Genomic DNA, 22,050 nt, shown 5'->3' with positions numbered 1-22,050 from the left:
CTAGGTCCCCAACTGCTTTTAGCGGGAGCCTCATGAAGGCCTGAATTGCCGCTGTTAATATTACACCGGCCGGGAACACGGCAGCTTGGTGGTGGTGGTTCAATTTTTAGGATTTTAACCCCTCGCCCCACCCTTTCCTGCCTGTCCCGGGGGTGGGGAGTTAAAATCGATATTTCCGCAAATTAGTTTTGAATTTACCCCTTCGAGCACAGGCCGTGTCCTCTGGTTCTACTGTTCTGGACAAGGTAAAACAGCTCGCCATGGTCTACAGCAATCATATCACCTCAACCTTCTCTTTTTCCACTGAGAACATGTCCAATTTACATAATAGCTCCTCATAATCCAATCATTCTGTTTGCTCTATTCTGATTTTAACACTGGTTAAAAATCCTGAATACCCTTATGATAACAAGGGAATTTAATGTATTATTCACTTTAAAGCAGTCATCTTGATCATTGGTTTATGCGTAGGGCTGTTTTTCCCAGTTGTAGTTTGTTTTTTTTGAGTTTGTCAGCTTTTTTGAAGCTCTTTATCAGCTTTTGTGAGTTTTCTAGGTTATTGTGTACAGGGTTGCCAGTGACACACAATAGCAAACAAACCTGTTTAGATGTAACCAGACAGCCGCCTGGGGCTCATAAGCATTAATCTAGTAAACTCTGAACTCTTATTTACTCTCCAGAATTTGGATCTTAATCCCCCAGGATGTACACCCCACCCCCATCCTGAAGGGCAAGTTGCTAATATAGTAAAAGCTACTTGTAGCAGACTGATCTGTGCTGATATGACTTGTCCAGTTTATTTGATGCTACTTTGTCTGGTCACCTCTGAATACTAAAAAGCTCAATATATACATAGTTATATTTTATTTGTAACGTACTTTGTTCCACACAGATTCACAGGGATTAATCTTCAGCTAGCACCAATAGGAGAGAGACAGCTCTGTATGTCTTCAGTGCCTCGATCCACACTGTGACTATTTATTACAACAACCTGACAACTGAGCCAACAGTGTGTGCCACAATGGTGCACTCTCCCTGTCCCATGATTCCTTTCCTCATGTGAAACTGTAGTCAGCAATTCCGGTGATATCTTGGCTCTGCTCCAAACTTATTTTGAGTCACCTCTTTTTAAAAAAAAATGCACATAATCTGGGAAGCTTTGTGCAAAATTTTGAATAACATTTTGCTTGGATAAGACTGTGAAACATGCATTGTGTTCTGCACACTTGGTATTTTGTCTGGTCAATGTGATTGTCTGGACAAATTACATCCCCTCTAGCTGCTTTCTGCTTCCTGGCTTTCTACTGGTGCTTGTAAACTTGGTGGGGATAAGGCCTATAAATCGCTGACTTCAAATATAGTCACGATGAATCTATACAAAATAAGGCAACTGGTCCTAAGTCGCAAATAAACTATCAGTCACTTTCCTAAGAACTTTGGTTTAAACTTTCAAACTAATTCACCATATAAGTGTCCCAGTCTTGCACAGTGGGCAAAGAGAGTATTGCTGCTGTGGCAATTGGTGACTGCTGGACTCCTATTAAAATGAAGAGAAAATAATACCACAGTTGCAACTAGAAGACAACAGTTAAAATACTAGTGATACAAAACTGAGGTGAGTCTGCTGGTGAAAAGTTCTAGTATATTCTAGTCATGAACGGTGAAACTTTTTTTGGCTAAATATCACTGATGAAATGAGCACCATGCAGATAGCATTGCATAATTCATGATTTATTAGATTATTTATTTTGTTTTATGGGGGGACGGGTGGTCAGTGAGTGTGTACAAACTAACTAAAAGCTTGCAGTGTTGTTTTCAGGTTGTTATGCTCTGAATTCACTGGCTTGTATTGCTTGAACTGTATCTGTAATGGGAAGCCTATTGACTAGGCTAAGAAAAGCAATGAAAGAATGACCAGTATTTACAGCATGACAAGGATATCCCATGTCAGCTTACCTACCTTTTATCTTTCAGGGGTGGAGGATTGGGCCTGGTTTTGGCTAGCGCTGGATTTGGCCAACTGACAGCACCAATCATGGAGCTTCACAATCAGAAAGGTTACTTCCTGCATCACGTGATCTTTGCTTGCTGCACTGTGATCTGCATCATTTGCATTTTGCTTCTGCCAGAAAGCAAAGGGCAGAACCTCCCAGAAACCATAGACGATGGAGATAACTACACCAGACAGCCGTTCATCCCTCCGAAAAAGGTTGAGCAACCACTGCTCTCAAACAACACTGAACTCAAGGATTATTCAGGCCTCAATGAAAACCCAAACCCTGAGCTGACTCCTGAGAACACCACAGCCAATGGCACTAGGTCAAAATGATTTTATTTAATGTTTACAGTTAAGTGTTTTGCACAAATATCATCCAACAACGGGTTTCTTTGTGAAAGGATAATTAATTGAGTGGCTGCTTTGCAGAGATGTTTTAGTTATGGACTGGGCAACTTTTAAAGACTATATTATATAGAGTTTGCTCTCCCTAACACCAATGGGATAGGAGTTAATGACTGTCAAATAATGTGAAGAGAGCTCAGCAACCTCTTGAGCACTTTTGGTTGCCTGGAGAACACTGGGTCCTCTGCAGCAGAAGATGATGCACTACATTTGGGGAAAACAAAATGTCAAAAAGGACTGTGCTGAACGAGCTGCCGTGCCACTGAAGGAAGGCTGAAGGTTTGTGTTCAAAGTACTGAGTGAGACATCAAGATAAACCGCAGCTTGACTGGCTGCTTAGTTTCAACATACTTTCCCCTCACTCATCCTCTTCCCCCCCCACTCCGCCCCCAAACAAGCTGTTGGCAGAGTAAATAGTCTATTATGCTATTTAAAAAAAAAAGACTTGGGATTCAAAATGACTTCCCATTTGGCAAACTAATTAATCCAAGGCATTTTGTTTTCTTATGAAATGTCAAACAAAACGACAAAGTGTTGTGTAAACCCTTATTAACAGCTTCTCCTGCCGGATGTTTATCAAAACAAGGAATTGATGGACTGTGCTAATATGTGTGTTTTTAATGCCAGTATTTCCCCTCTCCCTTCACTCACTTTTGTGAGGTCTTTAATTGTAAATCACAGTGGTGTTTTGTTTTGTAACTTTTAGGCTGTGGTATGCTCTTAATCATTTGTTTTAAATATGTACAGGTGTAAATTAAATTTGTTAAAAGCATGAATTGAATTTTTAAACAGTTTCCCCACTGGCACTATTTGTGTTTGTTTGCTAGGGGCTAAAAGTGTCACTAGTAAAACTGTCACTACCAATATTATTTTTCACTACCAAAAGTCATCAGGGTGACCCACCTGTTTCTGCCCACCACTGAATGAAGGTTAAACACCAAGGCACCCAAGTTGTCCTGGCACCTGCAACGTTGACTACCATTGCATTTTGTTAGTCAGCCAGCATTATGTCTGAGCCCTATACACATCCCTGAAGTGCTGGAGTGCAAACGAACAAAGTTCTGCATATTACATCTACCTGGTGAATATTTTAAAATGCAAATAAAGTAATTTTCATTGTTCACTGTATATCTGCTTTGTATACCTACTTTGATGGAAGAGCAGGAAAATGGTGAAATAAGATGTCTCCACCCAGACTTGCCAGTACTTTACAACTTTTAAATGTGAGGTGGGAACCCAGGAGAGGAGCGTGAATTAGTAGAGAATAAACTGAAATTGGCGGGGATACTTAAGCCTTCGTATTGGTGCTTCGAGAAAGAATAATAATTGAAGAGGCGGCAGATCCTTAATTGGTTGGTTAAAAGTGAGATGAGGGATATCGCAGTAAATAAAAGAAAAGTATTAGAGAAGTTAGTTATGTTAATAGAGGACAAAGTCCCGTAACCTGATTGGAAACATCCAAGGATCCTGAGGGAAATGGAAGAAAAATGGCGAATGCCCTAGAAATTATATTTCAGGGTTCTATTCCAAGTGAATGTGTGCTGGAGGACTGGAGAGTAGCCAATGTATTGCCCATTTTCAAAACTGGAGACAGAGCGAACCTGGGTAATTACAGGCCAGTTAGTTTAATATCAATGGCAGGGACAATTTTGGAATGTTTGATTAAAGATGAAATTACTAAATATCTAGATGAAGAGAAGATCATTAGAATTTCAACTTGGATTTCAGAAAGGAAGACCATACTTGACAAATCTGATCATTCCTCAAAGAACTCCAATAGATAAAGTGGGTGGATGTACATGGACTTTCAGAATGCCCTTGACCGTGAACCAGTCAGGAGACTATTCAAGAATATTAAAGGGTATGGAATTAGGGGAAGGGTAGCAAGTTGGATTAAAAACTGGTTAGAAGGGAGGAAGCGGAGAGTCGGGCAATTTCTCAATGGTTGAAAGTGGGTAGTGGTGGCTCACAGGGTTCTGTTCTGGGACCACTTCTGTTCACTGTGTATATCAATGATTTTAGATTTTGGATTAGAGGGAATGGTGTCCAGCGTATTAAACCATTCTGAGAAACTGCCTTTAACTTCTCTCCATTTCCTCTACGATGCTTCTTGGTGTGAGGAAATACAAATATGAAGAAAGACTTGAAAATTGGGGCTTTTTTCATTAGAAGGAGATTATGGGGTGATTTGATGGAGGTCTTTGAAATAATTAAGGGATGGGGCAGGATATATAGAAATGGACAATAATCAGTGGTTGAGCAGTGTAGAACAAGGAGACATAGATTAAATGCAAGAGATTTAGGGCAGAGAACAGAAGAAACATTTTTATACAGAGGGCTGGGAGGTTGTGAAATGCAGTACTGGCATTACTGATTGAGGCAGAGACCATGTCAATATTTAAGAATAGGTTAAATAGGTGGTTGAAGGTAAGATGAAAAGGGATATGGGAACAGGGCATGCACATGGGATTAGGACTACTGTGCGTGTGGAGGATAAACATTGAAACAGACTGCTTGGGCTGAATGGCCTGTTTCCATGTTGTAATTTCTATGTAATCTGCAAGCTATGTTTGTGCTCCATTCGGAGAAGTGATGCTGACTGTTACTAATTATGCCCTCTTGTGTATGGAGATACTACTGCAGCATTTGATTCACAATTTACATAGATTTAATACATTTATATATACTTACAATCATTTTTTAAAAAGATAAAGGGGAGCATGTTCCATTGAGTGTCACTGCTGGTGATAACTTCATTTTTCACCTGGCTTCAGTAACACTAGGCTACTATTCTTGCCCCTATCTCTTTCCATAACAGCCGCCCCACCCCCCCAAAAAAAAATTTCCTCCCCCAATTCTTTCCTCGAAATAACTGACTCATGATGGGGTACAGTTCCCTCCACATACCTTACCCAACAGCCATTCTTTATGTTTGAGCATAGACAGTGGGTTTCAGTGTGGGCTATTCAAGAGTGTGTGGGGACAGGGGCAGTATACCACAACCATTTCTGATCATGGTCCTCACTTGATATCCACTTTCCAGCATGAATCATTGGATAGCTGTATCTTGGCTGATGGGGTTCTGTCCATGTTAATCACAGCAATTCCCTCACCTCCTCGTTTTGGCACCAAATGGAGTTATGAATCATTTTCTTCAGAGTTCAGTGAGCATTCACAGAGGATGCCAGTTGCAGTTTGTACGGCCCTATTCCCTTGCAGTGCACTGGAAAAGCTTGAAAGGATACGAGTTTTTTTGTTATAGAAAACGTGAAAACATAAATCTTCAGGATTTTTAATCGCAGATAAATTATGTTTGAGGAAAATTATAAACTTGTTTTAATAACTTGAGAGCAAGGCTGGCCATTCAGAGCATGCCAGAACTTAAAAGCCTCGTCACTTGGCACCCCTTTTTCCAAGTGCTTGAAAATTGCTGACAGACCAAAGATAGGAAATAATTTTGGGGGCTTGAAGGTAAAAATGAACATTTTCATTTTAATTACATGGAAATGGCATGAAACACAAATTGGAGCATTTTATGATTTTTCTTTGCAATTTATGTTTATTAAAAGTCTTTGTCTATTTGAGATTAAATAAACATGAGTTGAGGGGTGGGGACAGACAGTAGAATTTTTATATTTCCAGAACCTATACTAAGAATTCAGAAGCAACTTTTTGTTGTTCAGCTGTGTTTTTAATCTACCTCTTGTGTAAGCAAAACACCCATTTTATTTTGCAAGCACCAATTTTTTAAAAACTTACCTCACTGTCCCCGAGAAGATCTCTTCTGAACTTTTTCCAAATTCTGAATATATAGATAAAGGAACATTGTTTCATATTTCAGATCTGTCTTCAATATTCTTTCTGGTATAACAATGCTAGTCACTCTTGTATCAGTCTAAGTCTCTTAAATAGAGGTGTGCCCTCATGGCCCAATATCTAATTATCCAATAGCATATTCCAGGGGTGTATCTGATCCAAAGTCAATCATGTCTTTCGCAGATACCTTCATCAGTGCTTCACCAGTCTTTTTGAAGGAATGATGTGGAGATGCCAGTGATGGACTGGGGTTGACAAATGTAAGGAATCTTACAACACCAGGTTATAGTCCACCTGACAAAGGAGAAAGCCTCCGAAAGCTTGTGATTTTCAAATAAAACTGTTGGACTATAACCTGGTGTTGTAAGATTCCTTACATTTTTGAAGGAAGACTGAGAAACACTTGGTGAGATGAGGCCAGAGACAAATTCTTCAGCTGCCTTATTTCACAAGGCAGCAAGTGAACATCTGGAATAAGTCAAAAGAGAAAATCCCATTTACTTAACTCTCTCACTTTTCTTGAAAAAAATAATAAACTACATACCCTGTCCCTTTTGTAGGCTTGTTTCAACATTACCCTTCTATCAAGACAACTTCTAACTGCAAAAACTAACCACCTGCATTTTTGTTTCCAGCTCTGGCCTCAAGGCCGACAGCTCCAAGTATCTTGTTTGAAATCTGATTGCCCCAAATATGTGTTCTCCTCTTGTTAATTCTGATCTCAGGAAGCAAAGGACCTCATGAATAGAATTTTCCTCATCACATTTGGGTGTGAATATTTGCCAAGATAATGAATTGCTTACTGTCCCTGAGCATCTTGGCAAATGGGCATAGGATGAGGCAGTAGATCCCTCATTGTATCTGTTAGAAATAGACTGACTTGTGCTATTCTGCCAACTAGCTTGTGTGGCTTTAATACACTTCTTCAATGCCAGTAGCCTATTTTTTAAAAATCCCCTGTGAATTCACTTTGTTTTAAAACAAAATACTTAAAAGTAATTGAATCCCAAAATCCTTTCTCATGAAAAAGAATTGATCAAAATTCCAAAATGTGACAAATTTAATAACTGCACTGATTTACAAATGAACAGTGGTGGAATTCTATCCAAAGTATTAGTAAAAATCCTAACTACAGAAACTGACAACACATCGTGTTACTTAGCATAACACCCCTACTGTTTAAAAATGATCAAAAGGCTCTATGATAAAACACTACAAAGATCCACTAGTAACAGATTAAAAATATTTGCATCCAATATACATTTACTGTCTCACATTTCAATTTGCTGCTATGCCTTTGTTGTGTAAATGTCACACTTCAATTTGTAATTACATATTCATTAAAGAGAAACAGACAGCAACTGAAGGGGAAAGCAGGTAAATGCAAGTTATGGTTGTAAATAATCTTCCAATGAAGAACAATACCAAAGATGCATGAAAAATCACAATTCATAAACAGCTGAACGACTGCAAAACTTTTTGAAAATCCTTTTACCATTTATTTTTTCAGTAACATGGAAAATTGCATAATTGACAATAACATGATTAAAATTGCCTAATTTTCTTGTATCTTACCTCATATGCATGGCTGTAAAATATGATTGTGACAAATATGAATTATTTCATCTAAGAGTGAGCTTGGTATTAGCTCTTTAATTCTGTCATGGTACATTAGGGATTAAAGACAGCTTTAGTCACAGAAATCACAGTCCACCATGGTGGTCTGAACAGTATAGAGGAAGACTGATGGATGCCCTATGTATGCCACATATTGACAAAAAAAGCAACATGCTGCAACAACTGGGCTCATGATACATGCAAATTATTTCACACTATTTATGTCCCTTTGCACCTGATTAATCCTGCATTTTGTAGGGACATTGACTATATATATATATTGTGATTGGCATCACAAACATCACTTGTGGAGTGGGGCAGATGCAATGATTCTACCTATAAAGAATCTACATACAAGACATTGCCTCAAACCACACGCTGACGCATTCCAGTGTTTGTTACACACAAGGACTCTTGTTGCACTACTTCGGTTTCCAACCTTTCCTCGGCCACACAGGTCCCTTGTGATAATGACCTCCTTCTCCTGAGATCTTAATGTCTTGCTCCCAATTCTGACACAATGCCAAAAATGTAAAGGATTCGTCTGCGGAATAAAGAGAAACACTAGGTTTCGCTTAATTCACAATGGGCTATACAAGACATCATACAGAGCAACTCGTAGCAGTCCAAATGCTGGAAGTTCTTACTGCCACTGCTTTGTCTAGGTGAATGTGCTTTGTGTTTTAGCAACTAGATTGTATACAGTGACTGAATCTGTCCAAAGGTAAAAATTATCAATGATAGGATTTACACATGACTGGGTAAAATTAATGAGAAACTATAAGGCCAATTACTGTTAGTGATCAGTGTATCAATACATTCGTTGATATTTCTCTATTTTAACAAAAACCTTAACCTCTTTATTCCAAATAAATTAACACTTCCTTTAAAGTAGCAAAGGAATGTGACAAAAACATGTTTGTCTGCTAATATTGAAAAATCAGGGATTACTATGTTGCTATGAGGAAGTATATTTAAGTGAATTTCTAATGATAAACAGTTATGCTATTCTTTCTATCTTTTATCCTTTACTGCAACAATTCAGGACTTTAATAAAATTAGATTCTACTTGGACACTGGGGCTAGAACTTTGAAGGCCCTTGCCACAGGTGGTGCCTTCCATGCAGTGGGTGGCTTTTCAGAAAATCGCAGGTGCAATATGTGTGATTTTCTGTCCATTAATGTCAATGAAGAGAAAGTCACAGGCAATGCACCCATGGAATTGTAGAAATTACAGCACAGGAGGCTCTTTGGCTCATCGCACTGTGCCAGTGCCAGCTTTTCAACTGGAGTTATCTACTCTAATCCATTTTCCAGCTGCTTTTCATCTACTTATCTAATTCCTTTTTTAAATGATGTTATAGTCTGCATTTCAATGGCCACTAATAATCTTGGGTGGAAAAAAATTAAATTTTCCCTTAACTTTTTATTGAAAATTCTCCTTACCAACTTGCCAACCAGTGGAAACAATCTCGCTGTTGACATGCTTATAACCTTTCATAATTTTGAAAACATTTATTAGATTCCTCTCAACCTTCTCTGTTCCAGTGAAAAAGGCACAAATTTTCAAGCCTTTTCTCCCACAACTCTAACTTCTCCTTCCTGGTATCCTAGTAAGAACATAAGAACAAGGAGCAGGAGTAGGCCATACGGCCCCTCAGACCTGCTCCGCCATTCAACAAGATCATTGCTGATCTTTGACCTCAATTCCACTTTCCCGCCCCATCCCCATATCCCTTGATTCCCTTAGAGTACAAAAATCTATCGATCTCAGCCTTGAATATGTTCAATGACTCAGCATCCACAGTCCTCTGGGGTAGAGAATTCCAAAGATTCACAACCCTCCGAGTGAAGAAATTCCTCCTCATTTCAGTCTTAAATGGCCGACCCCTTATCCTGAGATGATTCCCCCTAGTTCTAGACTCTCCAGCCAGGGGAAACAACCTCTCAGCATCTACCCTGTCAAGCCCCCTCAGAATCTTGTATGTTTCAATGAGATCACCTCTCATTCTTCTAAACTCCAGAGTTTTGGCCCCTAGTGAATATTCGCAGTACCTTTCCATGGCTCTAATATCTTTCCTATAATTGAGTTTCCAGAATTGCAGTCTGTACTTCAACTGTGGCCGAGCTCATGTCTTATCCAAATTCAGCATCACTTCCTTGCTTTTATAATTCAATGCCAATATATAAAAAAACATAAAATCCCATTTGCCTTTATGGCTTTTTCTTGCTGCACTCCCATCTTTATCATGATGATCCTCCACTCACCATTTAGGATACATTTCTTTTCATTGTTCTTTTCCCCAAAATGTACTATTTCACATTTCTCTGCATCAATCAGCATCTGCCACCTATCTACCCACTCCTGCAACCTTTCTCAGTTTGCCATGTCCCTTAATTTGAGCAAATTCACTTATCATTCCACTTGTGCCTATGTCCAAATTATTTATATAAATAGAAAAAAGGTGCCAGCAGAGATTCCTGGGCACACTTCTACCCAGATCCAACCAATCTGAAAAACATCCATTTATTCCTACTCTGCTTTATATACCCTCACCATCTTTCTCTATCCATGTGTCTAGCATGTCCTAGCTGAAGGGCTGAAACTAGGTTCAATCAAGTTTATGTGGTTTCAATTGCAGATGTGGATGAGTCTCCTCAGGGATGACCCTCTGGGTTACTATTTTATAAAAGGAACTTAGCATAAGCAAGTTTCTATAAATTTTGTGTGAACTGCAGGGAGGTTGGGGTGCTTACCCTCATCCTCACGACAAGTATTATTCTCTTTCCCCACCTCCAATAAACTCAGGCAGTTTTAATCCTGTGGCACGTCACCTTATGCAGTCTCCAAGCACAGAAGCCTTAATGCTTTTTAAAAAAAGAGAACTCATGCTGTTTGGCGGAGCACTCACCTTTGCTTTGAGCTTTGACCCATCTTCCAGCCTTCTAACATCTTGTTTAGTGTATTAAAAAATGCTGGAGACCATGCAGACCAGGAACATTCCTGGTTTGTTTATCGATCTGTGCTGAGTTAGCCCACTTCAGCTGGGCTGGCAGTGGGAATCTACCCCAATAACAACTAACGAACACACAAATAGAGACGAAAACATGATCATAAAATATTTTGCTCTATCACTGAGTAAATTTCAACAACCACCCTCATGTCAGTGTTCGATCCCCAATTTGTAGAATGCACAAAGAAAAAGGCAGTAACTTTTATAACATTTTATTAAACAAGTCAAGTCAACATATCTAAAAAAAAAATTAAAAAGAAAATTACAATTAGAACTTGTCTGGATGAGCGTCCATTTCTTGTTTGATTCGGTTTTCCACCTGCAGTGATAGGCTGGTGTTGGTGTTCGGTAGGTTATAGCTGATGAAAACCTGTTTTCCTGTCTTCTTAGCTGGATGGGAGATTTAATGCAAAAGAAAACAACAAAATACAGTTAAAACTTATTATGGAACACAGGATCTCAGCAAGTTTCAATATCGACGTTTGGCATTATTTATATATAACTGGATACAAAGGAAACTTGTTCCCTTTCCAGAAGCAATCTTGAAATACAACGTATCTGTAATACATTGCACTGCATAAATTTATGAATAAGGAGCAAGCAGACAACCTGTCTACTCAACACAAATATAATCAAGAGGTGCTTTGTTCTGTTCTTTTCACAATATTACTTGGCTATAAATGGGACATCTTTATTTTAGAATATGTAGATTGATTGGTTAATTTGCATCTCCATCACTTTACATTGTGCTACAAATCCTGTGATGTTGCTCCTCAATCTGGATATCATTCTTTCTCGTGAAGTCTACTCTTCTCAATGCAATGGATACCATTTTTCATGAAGGGAGTGCCTTGCATGTCTCTGATAGTCCAAGGATATACTATATGGGTCAGTAGGTAGGTAGGTGGGTGGGCATGCTCTCATTGGTTTGGATTGGACACACATCTGGAATTCACCCCATTAAAACAAGTAACAAATTAAAACTGACAAGCATCTGATTAGGGTAATCACATAGAATCATAGAAAGGTTACAGCACGGAAGGAGGCCATTCGGCCCACTGCGTCCTTGCCGGCTCTATGCAAGAGCAATCCAGCTAGTTCCACTCCCCCGCCTTATCCCCATAGCTCTGCAAAATTTTCCTTTCAAGTACTTATCCAGTTCCCTTTTGAAGGCCATGATTGAATCTGCCTCCACCACCCCCTCGGGCAGTGCATTCCAGACTCTAACCACTCACTGTGTAAAAAAGTTTTTCCTCATGTCACCTTCGGCTCTTTTGCCAATCATCTTAAATCTATGTCCTCTGGCTCGTGACCCTTCTGCCAATGGGAACAGTTTTTCTCTCTCTAGACCCTTCATGATTTTGAATACCTCTATCAAATCTCCTTTCAACCTTCTCTGTTCCAAGGAGAACAACCCCAGCTTCTCCAGTCTATCCACATAGCTGAAGTCCCTCATCCCTGGAGACATTCTAAGCCTTCACATCCTTCCCAAAGTGCGTGCCCAGAACTGGACACAATACTACTGTTGTGGCCAAACCAGTATTTTATGAAGGTTCATCATGACTTCCTTGCTTTTGTACTCTGTACCTCTATTTATAAAGCCCAGGATCCTGTATGCTTTTTTAACCATTTTCTCAACCTGCCCTGCCACCTTCAATGATTTTTGTACATATTCCTCCATATCTCTCTCTGTTCCTGTACCACTTTTAGAATTGTGCCCTTTAGTTATATTGCCGCTCCTCATTCTTCCTACCGAAATGCATCACCTCGCATTTTCCTGCGTTAAATTTCATCTGCCACGTGTCCGCACATGCCACCAGCCTTTCTATATCCTCTTTAAGTCTATTACTATCCTCCTCACTGTTCACTACACTTCCAAGTTTTGTGACATTCGCAAATTTGGAAATTGTGCCCTGTACACCCAAGTCCAAGTCATTAATATGTATCAAGAAAAGCAGTGGTCCCAGCACTGACCCCTGGGGAACACCACTGTACACCACCCTCCAGTCCGAAAAACAACCGTTCACCACTATTCTCTGTTTCCTGTTACTTAGCCAATTCTGTATCCATGCTGCTACTGCCCCTTTTATTCCATGGGCTTCAATACTGACAAGCCTATTGTGCAGCACTTTATCAAATGCCTTTTGAAAGTCCATATTCACCACATCAACTGCACTGCTCTCATCTACCCTCTCTATTACCTCATCAAAAAACTCTATCAGGTTAGTTAAACACGATTTGCTTTTAATAAATCTGTGCTGGCTTTCCCTAATCGATCCACACTCGTCCAGGTGACTGCTAATTCTGTCCCGGATTGTCATTTCTATCAGCCATTGTAATACTTCAAGGTAACTGTGCTAATACAGGGAATTGATTGATAAGTATAAACAAGGTCTTATTACTTAACAAAAAACAAATTAAATTAAAGGATTAATAAAATTCCACAATACTGATAGGTTGCTGTCATTATATCTGTCCTTCACATAACTTCCCTAGTTCCACCAATCCGGTCCCTGGATTAAAAAATGAGCAAGGAGCAACAAGTTAATTCATCCTCTAATTTTCTCAGCTTCACCGAGGGAACAGTCCTGTCTCTATCTCAAGTACTATCGGATCACACTTTCATTTTTTTTTTGTGGTGCAATGCAGAGAAAGAATAAACTTGTTCTTTTAATTGAGAAACCACGGTAAAGAGCCAAGGCCTATAGTGATTTCAAGCTTGAAGGGGGAAACAAACACTGAGGGAGATAAGGAGTTGCACAGTTTTGAGGACTTGGGAAAGAATGAGCTAGAATGGGAGACAATACCATAAGTTTTAGTCGCAACATAGTGGGGATTTAGGGAGGATTGAGCGCAAACAAGACACTGTAATTGAAGCTTAGAAGGAAAAGAAGAAAGTTCTGAGGAGCACTGACTTTGCTGGTATTGACACAATAAAGGGGGACAAGAAAGTTGCGAGAGAGAGAAGTTGGAGGTTATAGGCAAGATGTGATTGCCTTTCAAATGTCAAGCTTTTCTTCTATCCTGGCTAGCAGTGCTGGAGGGGTTTTATGACAGCCTCCCAGATGCATTATCACTAATGTAAACGTGTTTTCTGTTTCAACCCAGTGGACAGGAGGGTTCTTTTTAATTACATCACAAAACCCAAAGCTGTGAACGTCATAGCCTGAGATTTTGGGGGTGGGGGGAGGGGAAGAAAGAGTTGCGGTCGAACAGGGATGATGACAGCACGAAGGGAACAAATAACATTGTTAAGAAAAAATGTTAATAAATTGCAAATAAAATTCTTTAAAATTAAAGAAACTGTCTTACCTAGTCTTTGTGCTACTGAGCTGGGTGTGGTATCAGAGGCATCTCCAAGGACTAACGTGGACACTGGCATTGGATCCTGCAAACCAGTAGCAGCAAGTTACATTAAACCCAAATATTACTGTATTCCATCATAATTTCCCATTACAACATTAAAGAAATCTATTCACTTATTTAGATGATGCACCTTAAAATTACAAACACTTAAAATAACCAAATCCTTAATTGTCCTATTCTTTATTCTGGCTTTCACTATAATATCTGATTTTCTGTTTCCATCAAAACCACTATTTTCAGAGGCATGGTGTTGCATGCTAACAACCAATTAAACAAACTGCAGATGCAGCACAGAGATTAGCTGGAACTGATTACAGTGCACTAACAACCAGCTTTAACTGCCTTACAGCACTGACCCTGCAATATGTAATGTGACCAGTCACCTGAAAATTCAATACATTGGAAAATCACAATGCTCAGCACACAAGCACAACATAAATGGAGTTTACCGCTGATGAATGAAGGATTTACTGTTGAAAAGTGTACACTAATATGGGATATTGTAGGATCAGGCTATACTGAATTCCTATTTCAAGAAAATTATGATATGCCAACAGAACCTTTTACCTGAACAATAACAAACATTCTGGAAACTGATCTCAACTATGATAGTATCAGAGGCACTGAAGCTAGATTCAGTGTCCCTGAACTCAGGAAAGGAAAAACATTGGCCAAAGTTCCCACTCCTGATAACTATACAGTGGTTCTCGCTAAAGTGTGCATGTCAGGTGAGCAGAGGATTAAATTGGTCTTTGATACTCCTCATACTTGAGAAGCTTGTTAATACTAACTGCCTAGACTCTCAGTGTCACATCCCAAACACATAAGTACAATAGACCCTTGTTCTAATTCTCCCCAATAGAATACGACCTTGGTTGCAGCACACACTGATAATGGCAACCTCTAACAGCATGGGTTTGCAGTGAATATTTTATACAGAAATCTTTACAGAAAACAGAACAGATCCCTTTATCTGGAATGTATGTGCATGTATGGGAAGAAGTGCCTTCCACACACTACATTTTGCAATATATTTGTGTATTATTTAATTGCGTGGACAACAAATAATTCGTGACAAACAGAAATCCAATTTGTTCCAAATCATGAACATTTCTACACTATATCGTTTTATATGAAGATTTAGCTAGGCCAATCTTGGAAAATTCAAACTGATTCCCGTTAACTGCTTTCTGGAAGAGAATTCTTTTGCTTGTGTGTGTTTGGGGTTGTGCGTAAATACACATGTTGCCTGGTCTTTACTCAAAGATGCAATAGAAAGACATCTAGAGAACAAAAATATAATAGTACGGATTTCAGAAGGGAAGGTCATGCTTGACCAACCTTACTGAATTCTTTGCAGAAATAACAGGAAGAATAGACAAGGGTTATGCAGTAGATGTAATATATTTGGATTTTCAAAAGGCCTTCGATAAGGTACCACATTGTAGACACATGACTAAGATCAGAGCATGTGGAGTTAGGGGACAGACAGCAGAATGGATAGTAAGTTGGCTACAAAACAGAGAAGAGTCTAGCGGTTAAGAGTAGCTACGCGGACTGGCAAAAGGTGGGAAGTGGTGTTCCACAGGGACTGATGCTGGGACCACTGTTCACAATTTACATTAACGATTTGGATTCAGGAATTGGAAGTACAATTTCAAAATTTGCGGACTACACTAAATTGGGGGGGGGGGATTATAAATACAAAGGAAGAATGCGTCAAAATGCAAGAGGACAGAAAAAATTTGCAGAATGGCCGTGTAATTGGCAAATGAATTTCAATATAGACAAGTGTGAGGTGGTACACTTTGGCAGGAAGAATAAGGAAGCCACGTACTGCATGGATAATAAAGAGTCTAAACGGGATAGAGGAGCAAAGGAATCTCGGGGTACAGATACACAAATCACTAAAAGTAATGTCGCAGGTTAATAAGGCCATAAAAAGAGCAAATCAAGCACTGGAGTTCATTTCTAGAGGGATAGAATTGAAAAGCAGAGAAGTTATGTTAAACTTATACAGAACCTTAGTTGGACCACACACGGAGTACTATGCACAGTTCTGGTGTCCATATTATAGAAAGGATATAGAGACATTGGATAGGGTGCAAAAACGATTCACAAGGGTGACACCAGAACTGAGAGGATATCCTCATCAGGAAAGGCTGAACAGGCTGGGGCTCTTTTCTCTAGAAAAGAGAAGGCTGATGGGTGACGTTTTAAGATAATTACAGGGTTTGATAGGGTAGACGTAGAGAAAATGTTCCAACTTGTGGGGGAATCCAAAACTAGAGGTCATAAATATAAAATAGTCACTAATAAATCCAATACAGAATTTAGGAAGCAGCTGAAGATGGTTGGGCCTAGGACACTGCCCTGAGGAACTCCAGCGGCAATGTCCTGGGGCTGAGATGATTGACCTCCAACAACCACTACCATCTTCCTTTGTGCTAGATATGACTCCAGCTACTGGAGAGCTTTCCCCCTGATTCCCATTGACTTCAATTTTACTAGGGCTCCTTGGTGCCACACTCTGTCAAATCACTCTCACCTCACCTCTGGAATTCAGCTCTTTTGTCCATGTTTGGACCAAGGCAGTAATGAGGTTTGGAGCCGAGTGGTCCTGGCAGAACCCAAACTGAGCATCGGTGAGCAGGTTATTGGTGAGTAAGTGCCGCTTGATAGCACTGTCGACGACACCTTCCATCACTTTGCTGATGATTGAGAGTAGACTGATGGGGCGGTAATTGGCCGGATTGGACTTGTCCTGCTTTTTGTGGACAGGACATACCTGGGCAATTTTCCACATTGTTGGGTAGATGCCAGTGTTGTAGCTGAACTGGAACAGCTTGGCTAGAGGCGCAGCTAGTTCCGGAGCACAAATCTTCAGCACTACAGCCGGAGCAGCAGAGGAACCTTGGAATGTAGCTACACGGGCCGTTAAAGATGGCAATGCAAGTAGATAAAGCCATAAAAAAAAAAATCAAACTTAAATCTTGGTTTTGTAGCTAGAGGCATAGAATTCAAAATGAAGAAGGTAATTTGAACTTGTACAAGACTTTAGTTAGGCTGCAGTTGAGAGTAGTGTACAGTTTAGCACATCTTGTTATAAGGATACAAAAGCAATGGAAAAGGTGTAGTGAAGATTCACTACCATGTTACCAGAGGTGAAGGGATTATAATTATGAAGAGAAATTTGAGAAGATAAAAGCTTCTTTCACTCCACTGAAGTTTATGGGGTGATCTAATAGAGGCCTGGTTATGATAGATCAAATAGTGATAGATCACTTCCACTGGCTGGTCAGATGGTAACAAGAGGGTGCAAATCTAAAACAATCAGAAAAAGAATTAACGGGGAGGTTAGAAAAAAAAAATCTTTAAACAGAGTGGTTAAAATTTGTAATTCAGCAGCCACAAACTGTTGTTTAAACAGAGTCCATAAATAATTTTATAAGGGAATTAGATAGTTGCTTGTAAAAAGTAATGTTTAAGGGATGGAGTAGACGAGTGGGAGTAGATGAAGTTGCTCATGTAGAGAGAATGGGTCAAATGGCTCATTTCTGTGTTCTAACATTCTATGAAAGCATCGCTCATCAACTCCATTTAAAACCTTGCCTATACTTCATACATTCTTACTGGCTAAGACACTGAAGGATTTTAGGGCAACACAGCCAGATGTTGTGCAGAATACTTTGGTTTGTTTAGAGGTGCCGAAAATTACAGAGAAGCTTTTGGTCATTCATACAGGCCTGTAAAAACACTGCTCTGCTCAGCGCAGCTCCCTATCTTTGATTCCTAGAAAGAGGAACATTCATTATTTGTGGATTAATGTGCCGCTGGGAAATTATGTTTTTCATTGAGTTGGCACAAAAACAGCTTATGTACATTCTTCAAATTGTTTTGAATTTGATCCATCAAAAATCTAGTCTGAGAGAGGATTCCCTCACTCACTACATTGCAGCCTGGTGACTCAATAATTCCTGCAGATATTTTTCAGCACAAATTTGCCAACACACAAATCACAAAAGAAAAGATACATTATCTTCCACATTACCTCTCACTCTAGTTCACATGGTAGACCTAGTGACCCCTGAACCAACTATAGCACTCTTAACATCTTCCAGTTCTGACAAAAGATCTTCAACTTGAAACGTTAACTCTGTTTCTTTCTCCACAGATGCTGCCTGACTTGCTGAGCTTCTCCAGCATTTTCTGTTTTTATTAGAGCACCCTCACCACTACCTGGCTAGAATCAGCTAAGTGAGTGCAGACTAAGGATTAAACTGGAAGCCTACATGACCTCTATGAATCAATACCATATAGTGTATTTACCCACTGAACTACTAGGGAAGCCTACTGACTACATTGGGGGTGATTTTAAACCCCCAAAACAGGTGGATTGGGGGTGGCTGGGAGTTGAAAATAGTTGTTTTTCTCGGTCGTGACCGCAAAATTTTTGGACTCTGCATTCCCAGTGGGAAACCTGTACTTTTACGTGCCGACGTTAAACCCAGAAATAAAGTCGGGTTGCGGTCGCGACCCAAAAAACAACTATTTTCAACTCCCACCTGCCCCCAACCCACCCGTTTTGGGGGTTTAAAATCACCCCATCGTGACAACATCCTTGATCAACACTATTTACATTTACCTATAAAAACATCAGAGTGTGTAGATTTTGAACAGATCAATGTTTGGTAAGATTTAGTGCAACTTGATGCCATCAGAAAAATCAGTAAGTGTCTCCTCTAACAGGATACTATCACCATGTAGAATGGCTTCTGTGCTTACCAATGGGAGGTTCAATGAACAGCATGGAAAGAGAAATTTTGAACAGCTTACACACTTAGGCCTGAACAATAATTAAAATTTCTCAGATTAATTTTCTCCACTTTTCTATCGGTCTTCTTACTGTGATTAGGCTCCACAGCTGCCAAGTGCCATGCTATTTTGCACCTTCACCCCAATATTGTAAGTAGTTCAGTATTTCCACTTGTTTGAAACCAGAGCTGTTTTTGCATGAGGCAAACAATGACAACAACACTGAAGTAACCACTTACAGACAATTCAATCTCAAATTTCATGTTCTTTACAATATTCATCTGAATTCTGCAACTAAATTACTCTTGTATTTATAATTCACTCACCCATCCACTACATTCTGACTTATTTTCTAGTAATCAACTGCAGATAACTCAATAAAGTTACAATAAATTACATCACAATAGTTGATTTCTCAGTAAAGATAATTCCATTGCACATCTTGCCTGATAACTGATGCCCAATGACACCCACCTCCACCTCCCAAGAAGCAAAACCCATTAACTACATAGTATTTGTTATAAAATATAATGGTTACAAGTTGGTGATAGAGGCAGGGACCCTCAACTCTTTTAAAAAGTACCTGGACCTGCATCTAAAGTGCTGTAAGCTGCAGGGCTACAGACCAGGTGCTGGAAGGTGGGATTAGAATGGGCACCTGGTTGTTCTTCGAGCCGGTGCGGACACGATGGGCCGAACGGCCTCCTTCTGTGCTGTATCTTTTCTATGATTCTAAGTTTATCCTTGAGACATTCAGATTAACAACTGCATACCAATCCGAGCAGTGCTCGCTGTTTATGATATCTGAATCCCTTGATGAAACTGTTGCCTAGCTACCACCCTGTGAATGAGTCATTTTAAAATTGTAGAATTAAATCTAATGCCCTGATGGAAAACCCCATTACTAGGACTTTAATTTTAAGAATGTCCTCTGATGACTCAGTAGGGAAGTGCACTGTCTGGTGTGATACTGAATCATACAGACCAGGAGGAACCTAAGTTCTATCCCTGGTCTGTGCTGAGTTAGCTGATCTCACCTGGAGCAGCTGTAGAGATGATACAACTGATGCCCTGGGATAGGAAGAGTAAAATTAGTCAAGGGTGTGTTCTGGCTCCTAATTCAGTGATTCATGATGGAAAGTGAATGTAATGCAAGGGGAGGAGAGGGCTGCTTACTGTGTTGTCTCCAAACAGCCTAACAATTGTAGTGTTTATAGAACCATACTCTTTCAGGAGACATGGGGTTGGAGGGGGGACAGCAATTTAATTTCTGTACGTTTTAATCTTAGCTGCCTCCCTCCTCACCGAAAGCTCAATTAAAGGCAGTTTTGGTCCTGACCGCCCGGGGGAGTTCCAGGACCTACAACTACGATGACACAGCAACAAAGCAGAAGCAGTCTCTGCAAACCCCATGGTTGCTAATACCGTCTCCAAGGAATCAATCCAATTTAAGCATTAGCCCTGTTTTTTTACACGGTACGAGTTACTTACAAATTTGGTACACATGGCTACAGCGAGGTTAGAGAAAGTCGGGGCGATCCCAACCCACAAAAGGAAGCTGTCAGTCATTCTGAGAACGTGGAAATGCACCATCTGCTCCGACAGCTTCTCGCTAAAGTTATGCACAGACAGAGTCCCGGCCCCGGCCCCTGCCTCGCCAGCAGCCATCTTCATTTCAATGCAATGCGGTCCGTCCAGCCGCCGTGGATTTGCGCGTGGGCTCGAGCGCCCCCGGGGTAGGTTGACCTGTCAATCACCAGTCCCTCGCACTGACTCCGCTTCCTGATCCGCCTCCTCGCAACTACTCGGCCCCAATCACCTGACTCACTCTTGTCATCAGCTTTCACTGCTGCAGCCAGGGGGCGATGCAACTCTCGAGGGTGAATGTACAGATTGTTGCAGGACGTTGTTGCAGGAGCTCTATGCACCAACAAAATATAGCACAGAGATCCTTACAGTGTTTTTATTACATTGGTCAATTGATTTGTAGGTGTAGAAGTGCACCGACCTTGTTATCTAGGTTTGAAGTTAAATCAGAAGATGGGATAAAATCATGCACTCTTAAGAATCCAATCAAATCACTATGGATGAAACAAAAAATACTAATTTTGCACTGTTCTTTAACACGAATCGTCTCACTAATAGAACACGGAAGAAGACACAAAAAACCTCCCAGAAATATTAAAGAACCAAGGGTCTGGCGAGAATGAGGAATTGAAAGAAATCAGTATTAGTAAATAAAAAGCACTAGAGAAATTGATGGGACTGAAAGTTGATGAATCCCAAGGACCTGATGATCTACATCCCAGGGTTTTGAAAGAGGTGGCTATAGAGATAGTGAATGCATTGGTTGTCATCTTCCAAAATTCTATAGATTCTGGAACTGCAGATTGGAGGGTAGCAAATGTAATCCCACTATTTAAGAATGGAGGGAGAGAGAAAACAGGGAACTACAGACCTGTTAGCCTGACATCAGTAGTAGAGAAAATGCTAGAATCTATTATAAAGGATGTGATAAAAGGACACTTAGAAAATAATAATAGGATTTGGCAGAGTCAACATGGATTTATGAAAGGGAAATCATGTTTGACAAACCTATTGGAGTTCTTTGAGGATGTGACTAGTAGAATAGATAAGGGGGAACCAGTGGATGTGGTGTATTTGGATTTTCAGAAGGCTTTCGATAAGGTCCCATACAGGAGGTTGGTGAACAAAGTTAGAGCACATGTAATTGGGGGTAATATACTGGCATGGATTGAGAATTGGTTGACAGACAGAAAACAGAGAGTAGGAATAAACGGGTCTTTTTCAGGTTGGCAGACTGTGACTAGTGGGGTACCACAGGGATTGCTGCTTGGGCCCCAGCTATTCACAATCTAAATCAATAATTTGGATGAGGGGACCAAATGTGATATTTCCAAGTTTGCTGATGACACAAAACTAGGTGGGAATGTGAGTTGTGAGGAGGATGCAAAGAGGCTTCAAGGGAATATAGACAGGCTAAGTGATGGGCAAGAACAT

The 22,050-nt window shown here is 40.1% G+C and overlaps 2 protein-coding genes across 3 annotated transcripts in view; one reads left to right on the top strand and one right to left on the bottom strand.

Moving 5' to 3' along the window:
* The window catches only part of LOC137337856 (solute carrier family 22 member 23-like), a 101,486-nt gene extending 97,957 nt beyond the window's left edge, over positions 1 to 3,529 (top strand). The window contains exon 9 of the mRNA XM_068001771.1: positions 1,975 to 3,529. Coding sequence (XP_067857872.1) covers positions 1,975 to 2,329 — 355 coding nt within the window. The 3' untranslated portion in view covers positions 2,330 to 3,529. The remainder of the gene's footprint in view (positions 1 to 1,974) is intronic.
* A 3,730-nt stretch (positions 3,530 to 7,259) lies between these two features.
* On the bottom strand, positions 7,260 to 20,825 carry psmg4 (proteasome (prosome, macropain) assembly chaperone 4). Of its 2 annotated transcripts, XM_068001770.1 has the most exons (4): positions 20,521 to 20,825; positions 14,161 to 14,236; positions 11,115 to 11,238; positions 7,260 to 8,378 (listed from the first exon to the last, which is right to left on the bottom strand). In XM_068001770.1, the coding sequence occupies exons 1-3, from the start codon at positions 20,701 to 20,703 to the stop codon at positions 11,117 to 11,119; spliced, it is 381 nt and encodes a 126-aa protein (XP_067857871.1). In that variant the 5' UTR covers positions 20,704 to 20,825; the 3' UTR covers positions 7,260 to 8,378; positions 11,115 to 11,116. The 2 variants fall into 2 exon arrangements, with proteins under 2 accessions (XP_067857871.1, XP_067857870.1); XM_068001769.1 differs by lacking the exon at positions 7,260 to 8,378 and having other exon boundaries at positions 11,045 to 11,238.
* Between the last annotated feature and the right edge of the window lie 1,225 nt (positions 20,826 to 22,050).

Source organism: Heptranchias perlo, chromosome 2, assembly GCF_035084215.1.
Source record: "Heptranchias perlo isolate sHepPer1 chromosome 2, sHepPer1.hap1, whole genome shotgun sequence".
NCBI classification, from domain to species: Eukaryota; Metazoa; Chordata; class Chondrichthyes; order Hexanchiformes; family Hexanchidae; genus Heptranchias; species Heptranchias perlo.
Note: the sequence above shows the minus strand (reverse complement) of the source record. Positions and strands in the feature narration are given on the sequence as shown.